Source organism: Anticarsia gemmatalis, chromosome Z (genome assembly GCF_050436995.1).
Source record: "Anticarsia gemmatalis isolate Benzon Research Colony breed Stoneville strain chromosome Z, ilAntGemm2 primary, whole genome shotgun sequence".
Taxonomy (NCBI): Eukaryota; Metazoa; Arthropoda; class Insecta; order Lepidoptera; family Erebidae; genus Anticarsia; species Anticarsia gemmatalis.
In genome coordinates, this window is record NC_134776.1 from 13640172 (window position 1) to 13665555 (window position 25384).

Genomic DNA, 25384 nt, shown 5'->3' on the forward strand with positions numbered 1-25384 from the left:
TGTGTGTAAAGCAACCAGTGATCCGGTCATTGCAAAGATGGGTGGCTGCTTTGTAGTATTTGAGCTGGTCGACGGTTCCGGATGTTATCAATTAAGTAAACGGTCGTTAAAACATGTCAAAGTTCTTTTGGGCGGTTTGAACCACTTTGACACTATGCCATACGATGAATAAATAAATAACTACACTAGGAAGTAAAACTTAAGTGAAACTGTTTTATAAAATTTCTATCGTGTAATGAACATCTTAACTTATCAAGAGAGCCTTTCATGGAGAATTTGAGTTCATTTTCATATAGTTTATTTTAAATAAAGATGATTTTGAAGTTTACGTATAGACTCCATTAATATAACACTCTAAGTTATACAAAATGTTTGTTGTGTATTAAGAAACTAGTAATTAATATTTACTCTTGTTTACGTAGGATTGATTTGCAGAAGATATGAGGCATGGTCAAGAATAATTCATGACTCTCGACATCGAGTGCCTAGCGTAGAATTATTGTAATGAAAATATTGCATTACGCTGATAGACGTGCGTCAAAGAATCTATTTTTGCGTATAACTACTTCCAAATATTCAATATTGACAAGAATTTCAATAGTTTCTGTTTCTAAAGTACATTTAGCGGTAGTTTATCTATTCAATAGCATTTAGGTTCATATAAAAATGTAGATTTTAATAGATAAACTATACCACTAAATGTGCCTCAGAAACCGGGTATAAATGCTGCCTTTTAAAAAAATATTGAAGTGGTTCAGTCACGTGGAATAATGAATGAAATCGTATAGGCGTGAGCTGACAAAGACATACCACAACTGGTTCGCCGTAAAACAACAATATGCTCTTAGCACTTTTGAAAGGTACGGATGTGGTCCAACCAAAACCAGAACGGTTCCTAGAATAAGTCAAAGGTAGTGCGGTTTACCAACCTTTTGAACAAAAAATAGTGCAGCTTGAGCTAGACGAAAAGTGGTAAAAAAGTGATCGGAAGCATTTACCCCGCAGTTATAGGACTGTATAGTCTAATAAATTATAATCCGATATTTGATTGTATTTGTTAAAAAAGACAGACAAGACCTCATGAGACAGTGCGATCGAAGATCTATTGTGACGCAACAACACTTCGGAACTTGATAGTGCACCATTATCTAATTCACTGTTACAATCGTCACCGAATGACCAAACCGTGGGACTAAATTGGGGCATGTATTAGAAGTGTCGTTCTATTGAGAAACATCTTTTGTTGTTTAAGTGCTATCCACTATCTCGGCCTCTTGCCAGGATTTATCACTCCTCACTTTACAGATTTGGCACAAGTTTCTGTAGACCAATTCTCATTCAAGAATATTGTTACAAGTTTGTGCAAGAGTATATTTTATAGTTAATTTAGGTAAATGGCGATGGGAACTTACAGGGTTTACGAAGTTTGCTCCGTAAAAATGTGGTTCCCATCCCGACACCAAATCTCAGTTGGAACATTGAAAGTTTCTACATTTAGGATTAAGAGTAATCCCTGCCAGCGACAAAGGTTCGAGTTCGAATCGAAGCGGTCATCTGTTTGTTGAATGAGCGTAACATGAATGTTGGTTTAGTCAATCGGCAAATGTGTACGAGAAGAATATTATAAAAATAAAGTACCATTTTTGCGCGTGAAGATGTATTATGTGTGCAGTTTGTCACAATGGGTCAAGAATGTTAAAATATTAGGCATATTAAAAATTCTAACTGGTCTACAAATTGTTCAGTGAAACAATTTTTAGATCAGTTAGAATAGTTTTAATAAATAAACTGCAATACATCTTAAAATGCGGATGCTTAGGTTTACTATAAGGCCACCTAATTTTAAGATCTTGGCCTAAATTTATTTTTTCTTCACCCAGTGCAAGTGGAAATCCTAAATTAAAACTACTTCAAACAAATAAATAAATTGAATCATTAATTTTGATAACGTACGGCGTGAAAACTTTGAAACATATCGGCAAGTGTTATAATCGTCTACTGACTGCTAGTGATAAATTATAAAATACTAGCTTCTTTCCACAGCCACGTATATGCATTCGAAGATAAAAGAAATTCCTGCGCCGCGGGCGTCAGAAACTAACAAGATGAAAACTAAAACTAACCACTGTTTTATATTTACCAAAATTATTACAAGTGCTTATAACATTAAATATATAATGGATTCAAACACAGACAATAGTTTTAACATTCTAGGTAATGAGATAGTCATTTAGTTTAGAATATAAAGAAAATGATGTGGAAATAACAGTAAAATCCGTTGATGTTCGCCAGCAAACCATTGTCGATAGAATTTATGAGTTTCCATTCTAGGCCATTGAAGTTGTCGTCGTTACAGATTACGCGATTACGGATATTAGATTTTGGCGATTCAATTCAAAAGTAGAAATTGAATTAAGTTAAACGTAATCAGTTTTAGAAGAAGTTGTAATTGATTTGAAACTATTTGTGATAACAGATCAGTAGCCTAGTGACATGTCAGGGTCATTGATCATGTCCAGAGTTTGACCGTCGACCCGTTGTTAATTTACAATACCTTATTAGATGGGTACCTTTTGATTATGTTTTGTATATTCAATATTGTTATGTGATGTGTATACTGTTGATAGGCATAAAGATTTATGTAAGACGTGACTGTGGATTAAAAATCTCCAGTCCTATTCCCGTGATGGTCAATAATGGGTTTCAGTTACAGCACAAACATTGGCAATGTCTCAGATTTTGTAAACCTATTTGTCTTCCTTTGGTGAAAAGCTGTGTGATATTAAAGTAATACGCATAATAATATGTTTATCTACATGTGTAGAATAACTGCGCAGTTCTTAAAGGAAAGGGTGTTTTCCGTGATAAATGAAAAAGCGCGCTTCACCAACTCACCTGTATGGGTGTACACGTAACCATGGTAACGCTCATTGGATCAAGATTTCGTTTACCATTCTTTATTTTGTTTGACTAGACCGGGTCCGCCGGCTTTCTTGTTAACTTCACAACATTATATTATTTGTACACATCTCTACTGTCTGTTATAAATCGGACACAATGTTTGCAAACATTGCGGTCCCACCCGGTTTGGGTCACGTGTAATCCTGAAACAAGTAGCTTATAATATTAGGCTTAATGTAGTTTTTCTTTTGTGAACAAATTATTCAAATCGGCCCGTGTTCGGCCGGCCAAGGAACGGGTGTGCCTGAGATTAGTCTGTTCAAAAAATATTTGCAGCTCTTTAATGTTAGTATACCTTGATTCAATTTGTAAACCAACTAAAACCCTGTAGAATAAATCTTTAAGACTTATTAAACCTCTTTACGTATAATACAATGTAAAATATAATTTATTATCTACATCCATTTTGTTGTTATACATGTCAACCTTCAAATTTCATAACCAAAAATTGAAAATCACAAAATATATAATTTGCTATCAATTCAATTAAATTGTGAACAAACGTATATACAAAATTAGTAACAATGTCGGCATCACTCGACTCGGCATTGGATCCTATGGAAGAGATCCGCTTCCGCAAGAAGCATGGTGCTATATGGCTGGAGATTCAAAAGGACACTCACTTTACATTTGATGAACTTGAACGTAAGTTCTTGATATCTTGGCACTACTTTTACTATTGAGAGATATCCTACGACGCTTCAAATGCTACTGCATTGAAATAAGTAGATGTATGGATGCGAATGAGGCAAAGGAAGTTTGTAAGAATCGTATCAAGTGGCGCTATTTAATCTCTATGGCTTATGAGTCTAGTTCTATTGGAAAAAGGCGTGCTTTTATGTATTTACGTATGTATAATTAGCAGTTACCGTTAAAACGTCGTTACTTCAGAAAACAGATTGAAATGGAAAGAAATGGGAAAGAAATGATGTTGAAGATTAGCTAAACTTTTTGAAGTGATACAGTTTTACAAGTGCCGGAAAATTGAACTCATCGGTAGCTTTTTTTGCAAGTCATTTACTTATTTCTATTATAAAATTAGCCCTTTCTTAAAGTTACTCCGGTTATATTGTATCTGTCATGCCACCAATATTGTTTCCACTGCGCTTTGAGCTTCACTGGCGCGTTAGAAACATTAAATCACTATCGAAGGTTTAAAGATTTAAATATTATTTCATTTATTTATTTTAAAACTTCTCAGTGGCTAGTATCGGAAGCTGGGTATCGTACTCGGTCTTTCGTACAATTTCCGTTGCAGAGAGACTGACTCGTCTTGGTCTCTGCAGTCAGTGCGTTCATAGAAAATTGTGTTACAAAGAAATTGTTGTAATGAGATAACAAGAATAAAATTAGGTCAACCTAAGCCGAATTATAGAATTACTGACATATTTTCCTACAATAAGCTAATGATCATATTTATTTAGGTGCTTGCTTAGTGATAGTTCCACGAAATCTGTCAAGTGTCCAGACAGTCTCCTGGCCAAGGTCACAACGAGGTCAAACGTTGAAGGGTAATCATATGGCAGGTGGTAGGTGACGTAATAACACTAACAATAGGGTGCTTTCTAATTAGGTTATTTAGGTTAAAATATGGATTCGAATATATACTAATATATTTTTATAATGAAAACTCGATTAACCGGATGAATTCTGACCGGATGACGGCCTCTGTGGCGCAGTGGTAAAGATGGTCGCCACAACCATTGCATCGTCGTGGATTCGATACCCACACGGGACAATGTACGATTCACATATAGTGGTTTCGGATTTGGTAGTACTTTGTGTCCGTTGTTTGTATATTTGTAAAAGTCCCCACGACACAAAAGCAAAACTTAGCCGCGGAGTCTTTAAAAAAAAACTAAGACAACAAAGGTATTGAATAATCAGGTATTAAACTAAAAACGATTTCTATTCATAAGTAAGCTTTAGCTCTATAAAGACAACCTACTTCGCCTACGCACACACAAGGCTAAGTGTTAAATATTACCCCATGAGTAAGCACTGCCACATTTTTTTGCATTTTTTCCGTCCTACATTTAGATTACTGTAGATCAGATGCAGGCATGCATCGAGTTATAAATTATTCGTTCATGGTCACCTTAATAAAATCAGGCTTTTACCATTTTGATCACACATGATCACGAATTGGATTTACAGAAGTGATAATACATATAAAAATACTAAAATTGTGATTATCGAACCTGAAATATTCTGTGCAAGTAAAATGTGGAGACACAATTAACAAATTCATAAAAAAATGTACATAATGCGACCCGCACCCACAGACAAACTGCTACATCGGTTTTGTGGGAATATGTAGTATTCTTAAGTGTGTTTTGTGCAATAAAATTATTTGCATTTGTTTCGTTAGTCTCGCTAAAACTCGTGAACGCGCTAACGATTTGGTCAATTTTGGTCCTGAATTATTTGAGGAAGTCCAGAGCAGGTGTAAAAGATGAATAAATATGAAAATATTCGAAATTATACAAATAAAGAAAACGTGAGCGGAGCTGCGCGGGTCAGCTTGTAATAGAATAAATAAATAATTAGTAATAATAATATGCTTGTTAATACCACGCAGGTATGTAGAGCAGATAAAATCAGTTTTTAAAATGTTATAAATATTTTTATTTTCGTGATTCAGTTCAGTAGTGTCCATTGAAGTGAGTTAACATTAAACAAGTATACTACAATACAAACACGAAGCGAGGCGCGAAAATCCCTGGAATGTACGAGGCTATGTTCTGACCTTGAATTGTTTTGTTTGACACCGTTTTATTTGAAGACTCGAAACAAATACAATGCTCGATTTCAATATCACTTTAAAACTAAAAGTAAAATTTAAACCTAAAAATGTACGATTAACCTTTAACTTAATGTTACCACTAAAGGATTGATGCCGCACTTGACCAGCGTTTTTGACTTAACTTAACTACTAACCTTTTTTTTTTTTTTTTTTTTTGCGTCAGGAAAATGCATTACTGCATGTCCCGCCCCAGGGAGGAAAGCGGGGGTCTGTCGGGCTCTCCCGCCGGCTAGACGTTCCGGCTGACTTGGGCATACCGACTAAAAACCTGACGGTGTTCCTTCTACAGTCACCATAAGATGGCCAGGACGCGGTACCCCCAATCGGATACTCCGCGTCCCAGCCGGTGACGGCCCGCTTTGGATGCGGGCCCTACTTCGAGCGGGGGCAGGCATGAGGATTGCCCCCCCCCCCTAGCTCTCCACTTCACGGGGGTGCGCCGGGAACACACAGCGCTCACACAGGTCGCTCCCGACTACCCCGGTCAATTGACGGCGCTGCGTCGACCACGCCTGGCAGTGTGCCAGCGTATGCAGCGCCGTATCGGGGCAGTCTCCACAATGGTGGCACCTGGGCGAACTTAACTACTAACCTAACCTAACTCCTACCTCATAAGGGGGAGACCCTTGCCCAGCAGTGGGACAGTAATCGGTTAAGTTTATTTATTGATTTATATAATTACGTGCTTAATCATCTTCTTTCGTAAACAGTTCCTTGCTGCCCTTGTAATCTTCTTCAAGACGTACGGTGCAAAAAACGTTCGTATATTGAGAGTTTAAACTCGTTATTCGGTCTGCGTAAAAACAAAAGCTATCTGTTACTGCTTCCAATGCTTCTCGCGAGGATTTATGTATAAGGACACATGTCTGAAAGGGTCTGGCCTGGCTATTGACGATATCTGCCCATACCGGCCCCTACCAATACTTTACTCCTTTTTTCACTTTTATTATTTTTTTATTGTCAAATAGCTGACTCAGCGAATATCGTACCGCCTCACAGTCGACTCTTGAATTTCTTATTTTTCCTCGTAGGAACCATCATTGTACTTTAAGAAATATTTAAATAAAAAGTGTTCAAAAGTTTAGCTGCATTCGAGATTTGTGCTTAGCAACACACTTAGCGATTCATTTATATAATATTATTATAGATAGATGGGGAATCCGAGATATACTAAAAACAATAATATGGAACACAACTCATACCAAAATGTCATTGGCACAGGGGTTCATGGAGGTTCTAATCCGCGTGTCTATTTTCCAATTTGGTATGTCAAATGGTTTTGTGACCTACATGTTGAGTAAACAATAAATGAAGTGTTTTACCAATATATGTGCCGAATACGCGCGAAACTTGACATTTATAAGCGGGTTTTGTTCAGTCGTGTGAAAAATAATCGAAATTTATTTAATGAAAAATATTATTACTTTTATTGGTTACTAGCAACCTAGCCAAGCTTACTGCCAGTCCTGTACTATTTAATAAGGTAGTTTACTAAAAGTCAAATCAGCTTCTCTTTATGAAATATCTAGTATAGAAATACGACATAGTGACGTCACTATATCCTATTTCTACACAAGAATCTTGTTTTAAAGAGCGGTTCAGTAACATGTAAATATATTTTGTAAATAGGGGTACACAATAACACACGCGCAGCTAAAACTATTAAATCGTTCAACCATTTCTAATGTGTTTAATAGGTAACAGAGTGCTTCTGTCGAAAAGGACTCTAAAATTGTTCCCGTCCACTAATTAAGTTTCAGTATAAAATACATCTAAATTAATTAAAACAAGGCTTTAGCGATTTCAAATGTTTTCATTGTAATTTGTGTATTTGTTCGTTTCAGAGGTTATGGTGATATTCTTCAAAATACAGAAACGCGATGAAAAGCCTGCTGCTTCTGATCTCATATCAAGGTTTGTAATAACCTACTTGTAAACATATTTATCGATTTACTAAAGATACTTATAACTACTTTGTACTAATGCCCGAAAATAAATAAATCCTACTAATAATATACATACGAAAGTTTGTAAAAATGGATGGATGTTTGTTTGTTATTCTTTCACGAACATCTACAGGGCGGATTTTAATCAAATTTGGTGGTTCGGTGATAGCTATATAACCCGATTAGGACCCCTTAAAGGGTGGGTAGGATAGCTTTTCACAAGGCACGCAAAACCTTTTCACGCGGACGATGTCGCGGGCGGTTGCTAGTAAATAAGAATAACAGTTTTGGACGACAATTGAATATTTCGTGTAAAGATTTCCTTTATGTGTATCGTACCATCACAAAATAAGGAAGAAAGCATTTTCAAAACTCACTCTGGCGGGCCACAGCAATAGAAATCTCCACAACCTCACACCTAGGTAAAATTGAATGCATGACATGCATGTACAGTATTTAATATTCACATATTCTGCAAATTTACAAAAGCAGTAGCTTTAAGATTAAAATTTACGTTCGTGTAAGGGAGTAAAAACGGCATTTTGGAAGTCGGCACTCACATTACTTATTTAACTATTTTGTACAGCGTGCTTTACTCTGTGTGAACATTATGAGTTACCTTATTAATAAACAATTATGATAACCCACCTGTTGAAAATACAACTGGTAATTATAGCACACTCAATCTCACTATATGGCGTCCTTGAACGCAAACAGTTCTTACGTCCAACCTATAATTTACTCCAAGATAATATTTTACATGGAGCAAAAAATAATCTATTGTATAATTTTGCTTGTAACCATAAATTCCCGCGTAAAAGGGTTCCCGTTGACATGTATATAGGACTTGGAAGACAGATGTTAACTCGGAAATGTTTATACATAAATAAATAAAATGATTACACCTGTAGGTAGCTATTTACCGAAGTGCTAAATGAGTTCACGCAACACTACATAATGATGACGGCCTGCTACGAATACAGCGAAACTTTGTGTGCGTAGTACGGATCTATTTTGAGTGTCAATTTAATAATCATTTATCAATATTGTCAGTTACTTGAGGCTAATTCTTAGTTTATTTTGTTTGGTCTTTAGTTCGTTTCCACTTATATCCTTTAGCCTACAGTACTGCTGGTTTCTTGCGAATGGCATAAGCCCAAGACATTTGTGAAAGCCATTCATATTAATAAGTGGTTCCAAACAATTCTTGTTACATTAATTTTCAAAGAAGCGGCCCCATTTAAGTTTATATTTGTGTTTCAATGTGTTTAAAACTGTATTATGATTTATAAGTAATTAACGTGTCTTTTGCTAAGTTTAAAGTTATAATACGTTGTATTGATTGTGTTGCTCTGTGTACGCATCTCTTTATTGAGGTAGGTCTATCAATTGTAATAGTATAATATCCTTGGATAACTTTTACCATACCTCCGATTGTCTAGTAACTATCTTCAAAATGATTTTCAACGATTTAATCCACATGTTTTGTTACTTCCTTTTTCAAAAGAAATAAGAAAGCGACGGGCGTGAGAAATAAAGCGATGTACAAAATTACATTCGTCCTTAAATCGATTTTAGATCAATGTGGTTAAACAAAGATGAATTTCTCAGAGTCTAGGGAGTAGACGAGAAGATACTAGTTCTATTGGCTACCTCTACGTGCCAATCTTGAGCCGTATTGAGTTCAAATCCGACGCTGACCTAACATAAGACGCATTGGAAGTTTTCGCCTTTAGTTCGTGCAGTGTAATCATACTTTAAACAACGAAAGCGCTTATCCAAAACCTTTGAAAGTAAAACATATCGTGTATATGAACTTGAATATTAAAAGCTGTTCTATTGTCCGTTAAGCGTTAGCATTGTATTTCCATCCTCTATGCGTTTATTGTGAACAGGAAAAATTACAGAATGGATTCCGTTCTATTGAATTAAAATTAAATGCTCTCTCGCTTGAGGAGGTATATTTTCACAGATTTGTATTCCTGTTAGGTCATTTGTTTCCTTTTGTATATTCATAATTTGTTAAATGTAACCAAAATAACGGTTTCTAAAATGTTGTTTGCGATATCCACTAAAGTGCTATTCAGCGATGCTCGAAAATAAAATGGGGTATCTGGCAGCAAATAGCACACAAATAAACAAAATTGGTCCTTATAACATTAGCATAATTTGGACTTGAGAATATAATAAAAGACGCGGAATATTCAAAGTATGTGCAAGGATGGGTTGATGTCAACATCCCGAGGCGCGTGAATGTGGTTTCATTGCGGGATTGCTCCAATTTGATTAGGGGAAAAGTTGGCCTGCTCGATGAGGGTTGTCAATAAGAAAGGACTCTGCAGGTCTTGGTTATACTTGGACTTTAGTTACATAATTATCATTGCAATATTCCCTCTTAAATATATTAGGTCGGGGAAAAAGTCTTTACGCATTATAGTATGTATGAACTTGTCATTATTACTAGATTATAATTTTCCCATAAACATAGGATAGACAAGGATTTCAGTACCGGGAAACCGATGCCGATGTAACAGCCTTGTTCTTAGTACGCGAATGTTAGCATGCCCTCAAATATCTAATACTTGATGTACAATGCCAATTATTTGCGAGATAATTGGCATCTATATCTCAGTGCTTATTCAATAGCGAGAAATGTTCGATCGCTAACTAGTCCTCTCATGATATGTATAATCCTCAAACAGAAGCATGTTGTCTGTAGTTGAACAAGCGTTAGTACATTACAACAGATAGTTTGGGAGTTAGAAGTTGTGTTCAATGTGGTACGTGAAGAAATTCCAAGTATTCAGACGTTTAAGTCATACCTATTAGTGGAATAAAATACCGTTCACAAGTTTTATGGTGTATTCCGGCTTCTACAAGCGGTATACTCCACAGCGGCAAGGCTACGCGCAGTTTATTTTTGGGGGTTTCAAGATCTTCGGTGAAAAATTAAAGAAATACTCAGTTCAATGCTCTTTTAACCTCATTTTATAATTAGAAAATTAATTTACCGTTATGCAAATATTAAAAAGCATTGTTGTTTTGCGTAAGTGTGTTTATTTATGCTAAGTTCGATTAATTAATGAGGCCATTAGTAACCTCGAAGAAAATAGTATTTACAACTTCGGACAAAGGAGTTTGGTCGTCGCATTACACGTTGTTGACAAAGATTAGCTTATGTTCCGTGGTCGTAATTTAATTTTCATATTTTCTGCAAATTTTCCTGTTACGAGTATCGAAATATCAGGTATCGATAAACAGGTCGTATTTCTTTAGTAGAGAAGAATTCTTTTGTACAATCGAACATTTATGAATGTTTTATTTGCAGTTACATGTGTTGGTTTTGGTATATGGTATATTAGTCAAGCATTATCAGCATATGAAAGCAGTGCATGATATAAAAATGTACTCGCATTTAACCAATTCCGGGGTCTGTGATAACTTAATTTTGATCTAAAATAAGTTACAATGTATTTTTGGATAACATGGAAAGGAATATCTGTAAGGTTTAAGTTAATTCTTGGAAAAAGTTATTAGATATATCAATCTCACAAGAAAAATACTACTATATTTCTTCTTTTTCAATAATTCCCAATGGATTAAATTCAAATATTATATTAGCACCAGTACTTACTTTATTCTGCATTTTCCAGAGGTCACTTCAGGGACGTGTTGCACAACGGTCTGGGCATGACCGACGCGTACATGATGGAGCGTGTGATGGTGGCGCTGGACCGCGGCACCTCTCCCTACGTTACCATGGCAACCTTCGCCAAAGCTTTGTCGCTGTATCTCCGTGGCGATCTTGAGGAACGCATCTCTTATGCCTTCACTGTAAGTACACAACATAAATTAATTTATTTATGAGATTATAAAGTAATGTGTGCCTTTTGAAACATCCATTGCAAACTGATATTGAACTAAACTACTACTCTACTCGTGGTATCACCACAAAATCGTGGGAATGCAGATAGTATTGACGAGAATAAATATTGTTTTTTCCTACACTTGTACAATATCGATTAACCGAGACTCGAGCCTTAATATAACGCGAATATTGAATGAACTTAAATATAAATCATTTTTTTTAGGACGAAAGTGGACAACTCGTAAGAAGATCGTAGTAGGATCTTTTAAAACAGAAATAGAATTGTAGGAAAAAACTATTTTTATTATTAGCAGACAAAATTTTAGCAATAAACAATTAAAACAATAGCATGGTTTGAGGTACATGCAAAAGTCCTTCCAAAATTGTAGAGTTAAGAGTAGTATGGATACCACGAAATGCTTTAAAAGCATCACACCGAAAATCCGCGAAGCGATGCTTTGTCATGTTAGGGCCGGAGGTGCGATCTATTTGTATTGTACGCCGCTTTGTACAACACTGGTACAATGCGTGTTATCTGACAACAATAGAGCCTCTAATAGAACTGCAGGTTAGAAGTCAACGTACGCGTTTAAACAACTGAATTCTCGTAACACAAAATGGTTTTGCATTTCCATACACTTCGACTTACTTTTCTATTGGTCAAAATCTATCGTAGGTATTAATATATAATATATACATCTATTTTTTTATATTGTTAGAAATTAAGAATGACGCAATAAATATTTTTGGAAATTCTGCCTTAACGGGGGTGAAAAAGTTTGTATGAAACTACGTCGGTTTTGAAGCTATATCTATAAAAATTAAAGTTGCTTACCAAGCAAGTGGTCATGATCTCCTGGTAACTGTGAAAAGGTTTATAGAGAGTTTTTAGAGTTTTTTAGGCCTAATTCTGATCGGAAAATAGATCCACAGCTACCAGGAGATCATGACTAATTGGTGTTGTTATTTCCATATTCTGTTCTTCTAGCATGTTCAAACACGGTCGAGCAGGATAATAATCTTATGTCCATCTCCTGGCTCTAAGCTACCTCCCTACCAATTTTCAGGCAAAACTGTTCTGCCGTTCTTGAGTTATAAGTGGTGTAACTAATTCGACTTTCTTTTATATATATATAGATAGATAATCCAGGTTATGTTGTCGTGATTGATTAAAAATAATTAATTAATATCTAAACATCTTAAAATCAAACATCCCAAAATCCAAACATACAAATTTTCGCATTTGTAGGAATGAATAAAGAGACGCGGCAGCCATGCGCCATTTTTGTATGAGTCCTGACCTACGCAAATACTCGTAAATACTTACAGTTTAGGTCTAAAATATTAAACTACTTGAAAACCTTCATTTCGGTCATTTTAAGGATATAAACCCGCATCTAAACGGTCATTGACCTCTGTTTTACTTGCATAGTAATAAATAAACAAGTAAACATCAATTTGTTTGGTTTACCTATTTTCACAATATATTTCTTCTACGGCGTTTTCATTCGATTTTAACAGCATCGCCGCTGGACTTACCATTGATTTAAATTGGCGGCCTGGTAACGGGTTAATAAGTCCTAATAATTTTTTTTCGACGGTACTCTTAACAATAAAACATAGGAATGCTTCGGAAACAACAGTCTAAGTTTGACATAATATTAAAAATTTGCTGCTGTAGGTAAGACACCGCTTTAAAAGCAAAAATTGAATTGTTGAATATTGTAGCGACGCTTACAACCTTCCCAATACGGCACTACACGTATTTGAAGAATATATTAATAGTCTGAATGTAAAGCAAAAGTAGCTTTTCTTAATATATTTCTACGACATATTAAAGAATTCATCCAGTTGTGCCTTACCAAGTGGGGCAACAGAAATGGGTTGTATGGGCTATTTGCAGTCACCCGTGATGGGTGGTCAGCTATCAATCTGCCTGTTGTAAACCATTTCATCCAATATGCGTAAACTGTATCGAGGTTCTTTAAGTGTCACAAAAATAGAACTATCGGTTTTACGGGGAAATACTGATGGCAATTACCGCGGCCTTCATTGTTGTTAAAAATGCACTGACGCAATCACGCGGTTCCGCTTCCATACAATATGATTTCAAAGGCCTTAGTTTGATGGTGTTTAAATATTTTATGCCATTTTTACTTAAATCGCTTTAAAAGTTTAGAAATGAAAGCTTAATTCAAATGAAACAAACGATAACTTTTTACCTATTACATTTTACACGATAATCAATCGTACTTATTGCAACTACTTTCGAAACGTAAATACAAAGAACGCTAAGTAACCAAGCATGTAAGAAATACATACAGCCTTGGCCAAAAGTATTAGGCACCCTATAAATTACTGCATATTTCAAGATTACAGACAAATAAAACTAATTGTAATGATTAAAGTACTTTATTTCCATTAGAACATTATAAAAACATGAATACTTTGTTCCGACACTCTTTGATTTTATGACAGCAGCAACTCTGTGGTCATACTTCGTACAAGTTTCGTACAATCCTCTGTTGAAAATGCATCCCATTTTTGCACTAACGCGTTTTTTGAAGCAGTTTTTGATGTTTTAGAGTGTTCTGTTATTTTTTCTTCTTAAAATACATCACAAATGCTTAATAGGGCTTAGGTCCAGCATCTGGGCACGCCAATCCAACAGATCAATACAATTATCGGTAAACCAGCGCAACGTGATGGCTGACTTGTGACACAAAGCATTGCCTTGATGGAATTTCCCTATTTAGGTTAGTGTCACAAAAAAAAACACAAAAACGAAGGTACGAGAGCAGTTTTCAGCACATTAATGTACTTTTCACTTTTCATGCGAGTTTTGTAATTGAACATTTGGCCAACTCCATCAGCAGCCTTGCAACCCCAAATCATTACACTATCTGCGCCGTGTTTTATGCGTGGGACTACGCAATCTGGGTGATATTCTTCACCTCGGCGTCGCCTCGCGAACGCCACACCTGGTGTTTAAAATACCTGTAAATTAGAAAAAAACAACACACATTTCAAACCCATATAACATTTAAGATTGCAGACTAGCATTACATTGATCGTTGTTATTGTGTTATAGACTGAATTAGTAAAACTAACCTCAAGTTGGAATTCATCACACCACAGCACATTGGACCGCTCCTCCTCCGTGAAATGTTGGTGTCTCAGAGCCCACTCATGTCGTTTTCTTTTGTTGCCTCCTGCAAGCCACGGCTTCTTCCTGGCTTTGCAACCTTTCAAGCCTGCTTCTACCAGCCTCTGTCTTGCAGTTCGAGTGCTTATCGGGTTTCCAATCTCTTCAGTTAAAGCCGCAGCGAGCTTCAAAGAAGTTTTTTTTCTGTCTTTTACAGACCCACGGATATGTTTCCTGTCCTGACGGCTAGTAGCCACTCGTTTTCTGCCTGTTCTTGGTTTATTTGTGTGAATGTTGGTCTCAGCGAATCGTTTAATAGCTGATTGCACTGAACACCACGAACATTGCACCAACTGCGCGATATCTTTCTGATTCTTACCTCGCTCATATAAAAGTTCGAAATTAACACGATTTTTAATACTAATTTCGTTTGTTTTTGGCATTTTCGAATAGATTTCTTCTCGCTTTAATCACAAAACCACAAATTTTCTAGCTTTACGCTTAGACTTTCAAATGCAGACTGACAAAACATCAAAAACAAAGTTGTAAGAAATTGTGATATTTGGTCATTGTTGCACCAGTTGTTAATCGACCACTAAAATATGCCACTCATTGTTTTTAATAGTGATTTAAGACACGAAGATCAATTTTCAATAGAATATTAATTCATTATTCAAATAGCACAAGTGTGTAGTAACTTTATTGGGGGTGCCTAATACTTCTGGCCAAGGCTGTATGTGTTTATAATAACATATTTTATGACGTTCAATACTCGAAAGATGCAGTTCACTTTAATTATAGTAAGTACCATAATTTTGTTGATATTTTTTTTAGTGTTACGATTTGCTGGGCGAAGGCTACCTGAGACGTGAAACAATGTATCAACTAATGAAGAAAAGTCTAGCAAAAGCCTCCCGGGACGACGACGTAGAAGAAGCCGTTAAGGTAATTTCTATTACGTCTTAAAAATTATTATTAGGCAAGGTTGCATAGAATGCATTCGAATGCATTCTATTTCAACATAAACTAAAATCATACCAACTCAAACGGTATGTGCAACCGATACTACTATAAATGTCGGTTTGTAGAGAAAACTAATTAATAAAACATATACATACATTCAGTATTAGTAGTTAACCAATGTGCGTGGTTAAAAAATATCATTCTTATTATACTTCAATCACTAGTAATAATCAGTAGATCTGGACGTAATTGGTTGAACGTTACAGAATTTAGCTTGTTTCGCCGAGAATTGTTAGTAACGTGGCTGTTTGCGACCAACGTGATGCTCTCCTGAATTTAATCAGGTATGAAAATATGCTTAATTCGGATTGCTGTTGCTGCGTTCCCGCGCTTCAGCGCATTGGCGCGTTCAGCTACCATGGACATTGGTACAAACCATGGTACTGCTGCTATCGTCATTTTAGGACATACCATCGCGCATACGCGTCGCGTAATTCATTGACGATGTGATGCACTCAAATACGCTTGGATATTTGAGCCCTTTCCAGCATAAATGTGAGCCTCATATCTGTCATCGAGCCTGCATTATCTACTAAGTAATGCATCTCCATTTAACGGATTAGAGCCATGCAGGTGTGACGTTCACTCTTAAATAAAAAATGAACGAGGAAAAAATATCCAGTCAAAGTTAGTATGTCGTTTCTATCTCGCAATCCTTTGTCTTTCCTATAAAAGCTGTTCCAACAAGCGGAAAAAACCTTTGAGCAGTTCATTTGACGTGCCGTTGGAAGTTTAACACATTTTTCTTATTGTAGAATGATTTAAAGGTCGCTGTAGGACCGCGAAACCCGACACATTTATTAATGAAGTGACCTTAACCTGGTTTAATTCTGTTTTGGACGCTTTACGTGCTCTCACAGCGCTTTGAGCTTATGTTCAAGCATCAAATATTAATCTCTGTGACACTTAATTTAAAGTACTGCGCAGTTGATTCGCAAATGTGTTATGATTTGTATATTTTTTTTATTGTTGACAAGCAGATGTGTAATTCAGAGGTTCACATATTGGACGATTAACAGTAATTAATGTGTTGTTTGCTCATTTGACATTGCATACTCAACAGCTCTAGTCGCTGAATAAACACTCATACTCCACGTATTTACATATATTCATATTTGATTCATATCCATGATAACATTGCCGGTAGTTATTATTAGAAATACCTAGTGATTTATACGCGAAATATCGAAGACAAACAACAAATTTAAGAAACGAATAGTGTGCCTGCAGATTTTATTTGCCTCCTGGTACACAATACATTACAAGCTCTAGGGAAATGTTTCCAGATGATTAAAAATGTATTGTGACTTTGTGCAGCGAAACATTTGTTCTAATGTTAGTGCTTTTGAGATCGTAGTTTTCATATTTATGACTACTTTTGTGGACCAAACAGCATAGTAAGTGTATATGAATGCCGTCCACAAGGTCTCGGGTTTGATCCTTGGGCTAGGAGATATTTTCTACGTTAGTCCAGTAATTTCTGGAATATTTTCCATGTTCGTCCAGAAAAATACGTGAATGATATATTGCAGCAGGTTCTTCCTTTTATCACAAGGCCTAACGATATAGAGGGTGATTTTTTGTTCAGATCTGATAATTACTTAAGGAATTACAGCCCTGATTCCTAAAAAAAGATAGATTAAGAAGCTAGATTTCTATACAATTGGATGTAAACAAAATTAAAGATAAAAACAGATGGATGGGCTGGATGAGCTTTTAATATTGGTCAGGTTTTCAATTTATAAAAGATTAAGGCAAAGATTACGCACAGAGTTTAATATAGCGGTAGAAATATTAAAGATTATTTCTGTTAGTTAGGAAATTCTGTATAATTGCCTGAAGATGAAAATATTTCTTTTTCAGTGAATACTTTTAGGTTTCGAAGTACACTTAATATGGAGTTCCTCTTTAATATTCGAAGTAAGTAGCTGATATTATTCAGATTTAAGCTAAGTTATTTACATTTGTTTAAGTAGGAATTCCTAAGTTTTGAACACTTTTACAGCCTAGTATAAATGAAATTGCCATTCGAATGTGAGAACCTTGTCTTTTAGACAAAATACACTTTAAATTTCTAACCAGGATGTACCTTTTAAAAGAACTGACGTAGCTCTTGTATAAAAAGCAATAAATCATAATTCTGTCACCGTTTATCATAAGATTGTATTAATTCCGCCATTTCTCAGCATTATTGTCAGTCACTCTGCACCTGAGAGAGTGTACGATGTGACCGAATTTGCTACCTCTTAGTAATTAATTAGAAGTCATTTTTAATTTAGGTACCATCAGTGCGTGAACCCCTTGCTTTCACTTACAAAATTAACAAGATATCGCTTTAAATTAGTGAAAACTTAAATTCAATAAAATGACGACTCAAAAAGTATATTAATTATCCGGCTTGATAAAAAAACTTATACTTGTAGCCGTATTGATCTCGTAATCATACAATATGTATAATATTTATATTGTATATCTTTAACGTTTTGGTAAAGTAACCCTTTATTGCCAAACCTCAGGAAGAGTGGAATATAATCCAGATAGACCATACGCGCCCTCTGTTAACACAGGAAAGAAATAAACTTTGCAGCCACCCCATTTTTCCTAAACTTATACAACGAGTTTGCTATTTCCACTAATAGGTGGCTATAGTATATCGTAAATTAATTCTATTTAATTTAGTCTTATTTTAATGCCTACTGAAGAGTAAATATTGATTACTGATGCTGACATTCCCTCCAAGCTGTATTTCATTGGTTTTACACGACTCTAATTTAATAAAGGATGGTTTTGAGGCTTTTTAACACTCGAGATTGTTTTAGCTTGAAATATTTGTTTAGCGATTGTGATTATAGCAGCGTTTCTTTGTGGATAGATCTTTGTGATTTTATTAAAAAGTGTGATTCATTTTGATGTTGCTTTGTACCATTTTGTGCTTTGATAATATAAAACAAAATTTGATAACGCCGCGGCGCAACAGAAAATCAGTGCGCGTTTTCTGGAGTCCTGATCTGGGGGCACGGAAGTGCCCCCGCAAGTCGAGCAAAAAAAAAGCGTCACGGCCGTAACATCCTTTTCTCGAAGCAATTCGGGCTATTTTGACACCCCTATAATTTCGTTGTGGATAAAACAAGAAGCCTGGATTTTCAGTAACTAATTAGTCATTGTATAAACACGGTATATTTAAAATTTCAGTCAATTTGAACCAGTAGTTTAGGAATAACAACTTGTTAAAATGTTGAATTTTGTCACTCACTGATTCACTGACTCACTGACTCACCGATCATCAAAAGTCTAAGGTACTTCTAGCAGACTTAGAAGCTTAAAATTTAGAATACAAATAGGGTTTAGTGTCTTAATCATGGGAAAAATTTTATATTTTCTAATTTTGGTACAGTTTTCTAAATACACCAACTGCAACAATAACTTTGTAATCCCATATAAATGTATAAGATTACAAGGTTACATTTGCAGTTAATGAATTATTATTACTGTAGAAAATAAAATAAAAATAAATAGGTGTAAATAGGTACCTACTATATGAGGCATAACGGTAGGGGGTATAGGGTGGGTAAGGGTGTTTAGCCCATGAAACTGAACAACATTCCCATAGGAAAATATGTTGAATTATGAAAAAAAATACGTCTTTCCATACAAATTGGACTTATGTTCGCTCTACAAAAAGAAGTGAGATGCCATCAAAAACATTCTGTAAAAAACCTCAAGTCTCGCCGTAAAAAGTTGTGAAATCTATATAATACCAAGTCGATTAATCTATTTAGTCTCTACTTAAAGGACCTTCTGTCTTAAGTTATTACGTATGTTATTATCATGCCAATTTTTTAAAAATACCTTTAAAACAAATAGATCGACTTGGTCATCGCAAGAAAACACAAATTCGCCATTAACATTTCAGGAGCATTAATTTCTCGTCGTGCTGTGTAGTGTGATACATACTAATAATCAAATCATGCGATGGCCAGGTCGGTCTATTTGTTTTAAAGGTATTTTTAAAAAATTGGCATGATAATAACATACGTAATAACTTAAGACAGAAGGTCCTTTAAGTAGAGACTAAATAGATTAATCGACTTGGTATTATATAGATTTCACAACTTTTTACGGCGAGACTTGAGGTTTTTTACAGAATGTTTTTGATGGCATTGGTTTTTCAAAAACAGACCGCCGAATAGCAGAGGCGCTCAATTTGTGCGCCATATCCTGTTGAGTTGTTATTGGCCGATTGCATGTCAAATTGACACTCGGAAACAGGGAAACGGGAAAACGGAACTACAGTGGCTCCTCTATCGGAAAATGTGAGAAGCTGTAACATATTATAAGTACGCTACTGGCCGATAGATAGCTCTGTGCGTTTAATGTAACGTTATAGAATACGAAGTGTATGATGGGCAACGGAACCACTTTTCGAGCTCCGAAAACTAAAACAGAAGAATTTCCTGCTATATCGACTATCGACAATCGGCTAGCTATTAACATATTTTGCATAAACACTTTTCTTAAGAGGAGCAATTTCGCAAATAAAACTCGACATGTGTGGTACGTATTTTAGTGTAATTTATTACACTAAAATCGTACCAAGATGATATTTTAAAGAAAATAATAATTATTTATTTATTTATCGTATGGTTAGTGGTCAACCTAGTGGCAAAGTTGTTCAAGCCGCCCGAAGGCCTTTGACATGGCTTAACGACTGTTATCTTAATCGACAACAACCGGGACCGACTTTTTACGTGCCCTCCGAAGCACGGAGAGAGAGAGAAAATAATAATTACATATTTGCTTTATTTTCTTTCATAGCATATAGTTTAGCATCAAGCTTAATTTTTTTTTATATATTCAGGGTGTCCCAAAACTCAACGATAATCCGACACAATATGAAAGGCCAAGTCATACAGGTTCTAGGAAAAATAAAAAATAAATCAACGGCGTACAAAAGATCTTTTCACCAGTCAAGCAAAATTCCTTGCATTTATTTCTTCTGACGCTGTGTCAATTTTCTGGCGAAGTTCTGATAGATTTTGTATTGATTTCGAATAGACTTTTTCTTTTATGCATTCCCAGTAAAAAATATCTACTGGATTTAGATCGGGGGAACGAGGAGGACATAAAATTGTACCACTGCGTCCGATCCATTTGCGAGGATACTCTTCGTTCAAATAAAAATAACATTTTTAATGGCAAGAAAAGTGGCAAGTGTTGCACCATTTTGAAATCTTGATTAAATGCGCCAACTTTTGAAATAACTTGCCAAGGGTAGTGTAGTACATTTATTTTTCAATATGAAGCGACAAAGTTAACTAACGATAATTTTGTGAACCGTGACTCACTAAAACTTAACATTTTTTATTAAATTAACAATGTTTTGTGCTTTAATTTGTTTTACGATTAATAGCATATTTAATGAAGATCACGAAATTAAAAAAATCACAGCGATATTGTGACATTGGTGATCACAGGACTTGAAAATGCGACCAAGGGTGTGGAATTTCAACTTTTTTGAAAAATGTCTATTATTGCTGAACTAAGTTGTTTTTTCCTAGAACCTGTATGACTTGACCTTTCATCCTGTGCCGGATTATCGTCGAGTTTTGAGACACCCTGTATATTATTATATGACTTTTTTTTGGATATTTTATTTGATTTTTTTTAAGGAAAAGGTGCGAATGCACATGCTGCTATTGTTGGTATCGTTTCTTTGAGTGTAATTAGATAAAGGTTGAGAAGTAAAAAATCTACATCATTTGTAAGGTACAATTCTTACTGCATGAAAAGACTTAAATAAATATTATAAATAAATATTATTGGACAACTCACACACGGTCATTTGATTCTAAACTAAGCAGAGCTTGTACTATGGTAACCAAATAACTTTTAAATATATACTTATATAGATAAATTGACAACTAAGCTCAGAACAAAAAAACTCGTGCTCATCACACAAGGATTTGTCCCGGGTTGGGATTCGAACCCACCACACGCGGCGCTACGGTTGTTGCGGCGAGGTGACCGCTTGAACCACTGCGCCAAACGCGCAGCTTGTTTTCAACTTTCCCACCATTTTTTACAAACTGGAAATAACTCACATCAGGTTAGTTGAGACAAAAAGCGACTTATTGACTAAAATATCCAAATGACAGAGTTGAATCTGAGTTTATCAGTAGGTAAACATAAATAATTTTCTGAGCAGATCAAGTGCATAATTTGAACGCCATACAGGTAAAAACTCAATGACTTCAAATTGTGGGATGGTTTCTCCCTGCAAAAGTAAGTAGGTCCATTTATTGATACATGTTTGTCTCGGTTGTTGAAATAATAGTACCAGCAAGTAATCACAATGTCTCTCACAAACGTTCAACGTTCACTTCATTCAATAACAAAATAATATTAGTGTAATAAGCATAATTAAAGTTTTTAGTCTAGATAAAATATATTACAATTAAATAAGTATGTTTCAGTTTTCCAGTTATTTATGTACGAGAACCGCTTAGTTTTCATTCAGATGACCACTTGCGAGTTTTAAGCTATCCAAAAATATGATAGTCTAAAATTGTTCTATTTGGTACGGCTACCGCATATAAGCCGGTGTTATTTTAATGTCCAGACAATCTGCCGACATTGGGAAGCCGGACGGTATTTACATATCAGTTTATAGATAGATAATAATAGAATTTTATTTGTATTCATTAGTATTGCACTGCAAAAGTGACAGTTAAGTAGTATTGATAGTCGCCTCCTACGCTTATGGTTGTGGGTTAAACCCTACGCAACGCAATAACACACTACTTGCGTATTTAATGCAGGCGGTACCGCACTATATGATATTATTCACTTGCGTCGCATAAGAGAGAATGGGTCATATTTTTCCCCTTTTTTGAAACATTTTTTATTGGTACTCTGCTCCTGTTGGTCGTAGCATTATGTTATATGGCCTAGCCTTCCTCCAAAAATAGGCTATCCAACAATAAAATAATTTTTCATTTCGCACCAATAGTTCCCAAGATAAGCGCGGTCAAACAAACAAACAAACTCTTCAGCTTTATAATATTATAGTATACTAGCTGACCCGCGCAACTTCGCTTGCGTCACATAAGAAAGAATGAAAAAAAAATCCCCATTTCTGTAACATTTTTCGTTGCTACTCCGCTCCCAATGGCCGTAGCGTGGTGTTATATAATGAAATAATTTTTCAAATCGGACCAGTAGTTCCTGAGATTAGCGCGTTCAAACAAACAAACAAACAAACTCTTCAGCTTTATAATATTAGTATAGATAGATTACAATTTTGAGCTTTTTTAGCTAGGTGTTAAGATAAAACATCTTGTTTAATTCTTAATATGAGACCAGGAACAGTCATCAAACCCATTATGCTTGGAATCGTACTTATTAAAAGTAATTCAATATACGTATTATTATTGTGTAAGTGGCTGATATGAAAAGAGATTGTTCCAGTCTGAAACAAGAGGCAATGACAAGGAAATTGAGAAAGGAACGTTCAGATCATTTGGTCGTGTAGACCGAACGAATGCATGTAGAATGGCGAACATAATTTACGGTGCGTACGTAAATGGAAGTTAATTTTGTGTTTATCGGCTATATTATCTCCAATTTAAAATTTAAAAAGTATTAAGAAAGTCGTCATCAGGGTATGTTTTTACGTTCTTAAACGATAAATCAACAGGCTTAACACAAAAACTGCAAAATTGACAAAATAATAAGCATAATTTAAATACTAGAACTACTCGATACGAGATGGCGCTAGTGAGTCTTGGGATATTTTCCCTTTCTTTTTGATTAAATATAATCAAATTAATTTAAAATATATTTTAACTTAACGATAATAAACATCACGAAGTATTTTAAGTCATATTCTTGACAGATCTTAATAGAAAAATATATTCGCGGATACTAAAAAGTTTTCGGACAAAACGCTACAAACCCTAGAACCTCAGCTACCTGAAGCCAAAACCAAAATCAAAGGTGTTAAAATGGTGTTAAAAAGTACATATTAAGTATAAGCGTGTCCATGTGTTATATAATTTTTTGGTCATTATGGGAATAAAGGATAATTTATTATTGTAGTGCGAACTTTTCAGTTTTCAACTGTCGCATTCGAGTACGTTTAAGTGAGACAGATACGAATAGTTGCTAATTGTCTCTCCAACGGTAAAGTTAAAGGCCGCAAGGTGTCAAATCTAAAGTTCACGAAATAAGGGTCTCATTAATACTTATTTCAATTGTTATTTGGTATTTTTGATGGATATTCTTTGAAATTTTGGTTTGTAAATCAAGTAGTTTTAACTTTGTTCGTAATGGTAGAAAATTTTGTTACGATGTCAACTTTACGATGACAAATTTTTGCTGTTTCTTATTGTGATATTGGTAATTTTGTTCTATTATTTTTTCATTTAAAAAGACAATTCTCGCACTAAGAATTGCTCTTGTGTGGCGAGGACTTTTACAAACATACAAACAACGGATACAAAGTATAAGCAAACCCGAAGCAATTATTTGTGGATCCTACATATAATTGTAATCACACGTATCTGAATCATATTCTATACATTACTATTCATTGATAAGTACATATGTTAAGGTAGTAAGTATTGTATCAGTTTTGTAGTATTATACCACAAAATTCATTTTAATATTTTTGAGTAGGTATCATAAGGCAAATGTGCGGATGTACCAATGTACGGATTCGGCTTCAAAAGATAATGACATCGGCTTTGCACGAACTGCAATTTATTGGATCGGATAGGTTTCAAATTCGATAGACAGCGTGATATGGAGATTGGGATCATCACACGCCACGATATCACTGGTAATGCGACCAAGATTCGAAAATAAATCTATCACCTTCCCGCCTATCTTCATTATACTAAAGCCGGCGATTTGCATTTACTATTTTGGGTTGCAGTTGAAATAGTGTTGCAGTTTCCAATTAATGATCTAGACGAATTAGCTAAGTAAGTGGTCCTTGTACATATAGTTGTTTCGGATCTGGTTGTGTCCGTTATTTGTATGTTTGTAAAAGTCCCCGCGACACTATATCAATTCTTAGCGCGAGAGTTGTGTTTGAAAATAAAGAAAAAGAAAAAGAACGAATATGCCGAGAACTGACTAATGTTTTCTGATATTCACTTTTCGTGTGTGAGCACGATACTGAGGAGTATTATTTTAATCGCACTGACCGCAAAATAATTAAAGACAATTAAGCATCGTCAATGCCTCTCCCTTAAAAAAAAAATCCTTAACTATCTCTAGTTAAAAAGCGATGCGGATTTCATTCATAAGTTCATATTATCTCACCTGAATACGTTCTACGTCAGAGCTAAACACTTGTCAAGGATATCGACTCGGCATTACACTCGCATCGGATAATATTACCTTTAAACATAATTATCCGAGTATATTTCTGTCATACAAACGTCCCGTGTTATTTATTAGAGTGCCCCATATATTTCTAACGGTCCTAAGAAAGCCTTATTCTGTGATAATTGTATTAAGTGATGATGGTAATAAATCGTCGTGATGAAACTTTGCCTAAAAGTTCTTAAATACATATTTCTGGAGGGCATGCGAAGTCCCTAACTCGCACTTAGTCTACGTGGTAAACT

General features: G+C 35.3%; 1 protein-coding gene across 1 annotated transcript in view; it reads left to right on the top strand.

The window, feature by feature from the left end:
* Nucleotides 1–3382: 3382 nt before the first annotated feature.
* The window catches only part of LOC142986652 (calaxin-like), a 47656-nt gene continuing 25654 nt past the window's right edge, over nucleotides 3383–25384 (top strand). The window contains exons 1-4 of the mRNA XM_076135203.1: nucleotides 3383–3606; nucleotides 7612–7681; nucleotides 11367–11547; nucleotides 15561–15671. Coding sequence (XP_075991318.1) covers nucleotides 3486–3606; nucleotides 7612–7681; nucleotides 11367–11547; nucleotides 15561–15671 — 483 coding nt within the window. The 5' untranslated portion in view covers nucleotides 3383–3485. The remainder of the gene's footprint in view (nucleotides 3607–7611; nucleotides 7682–11366; nucleotides 11548–15560; nucleotides 15672–25384) is intronic.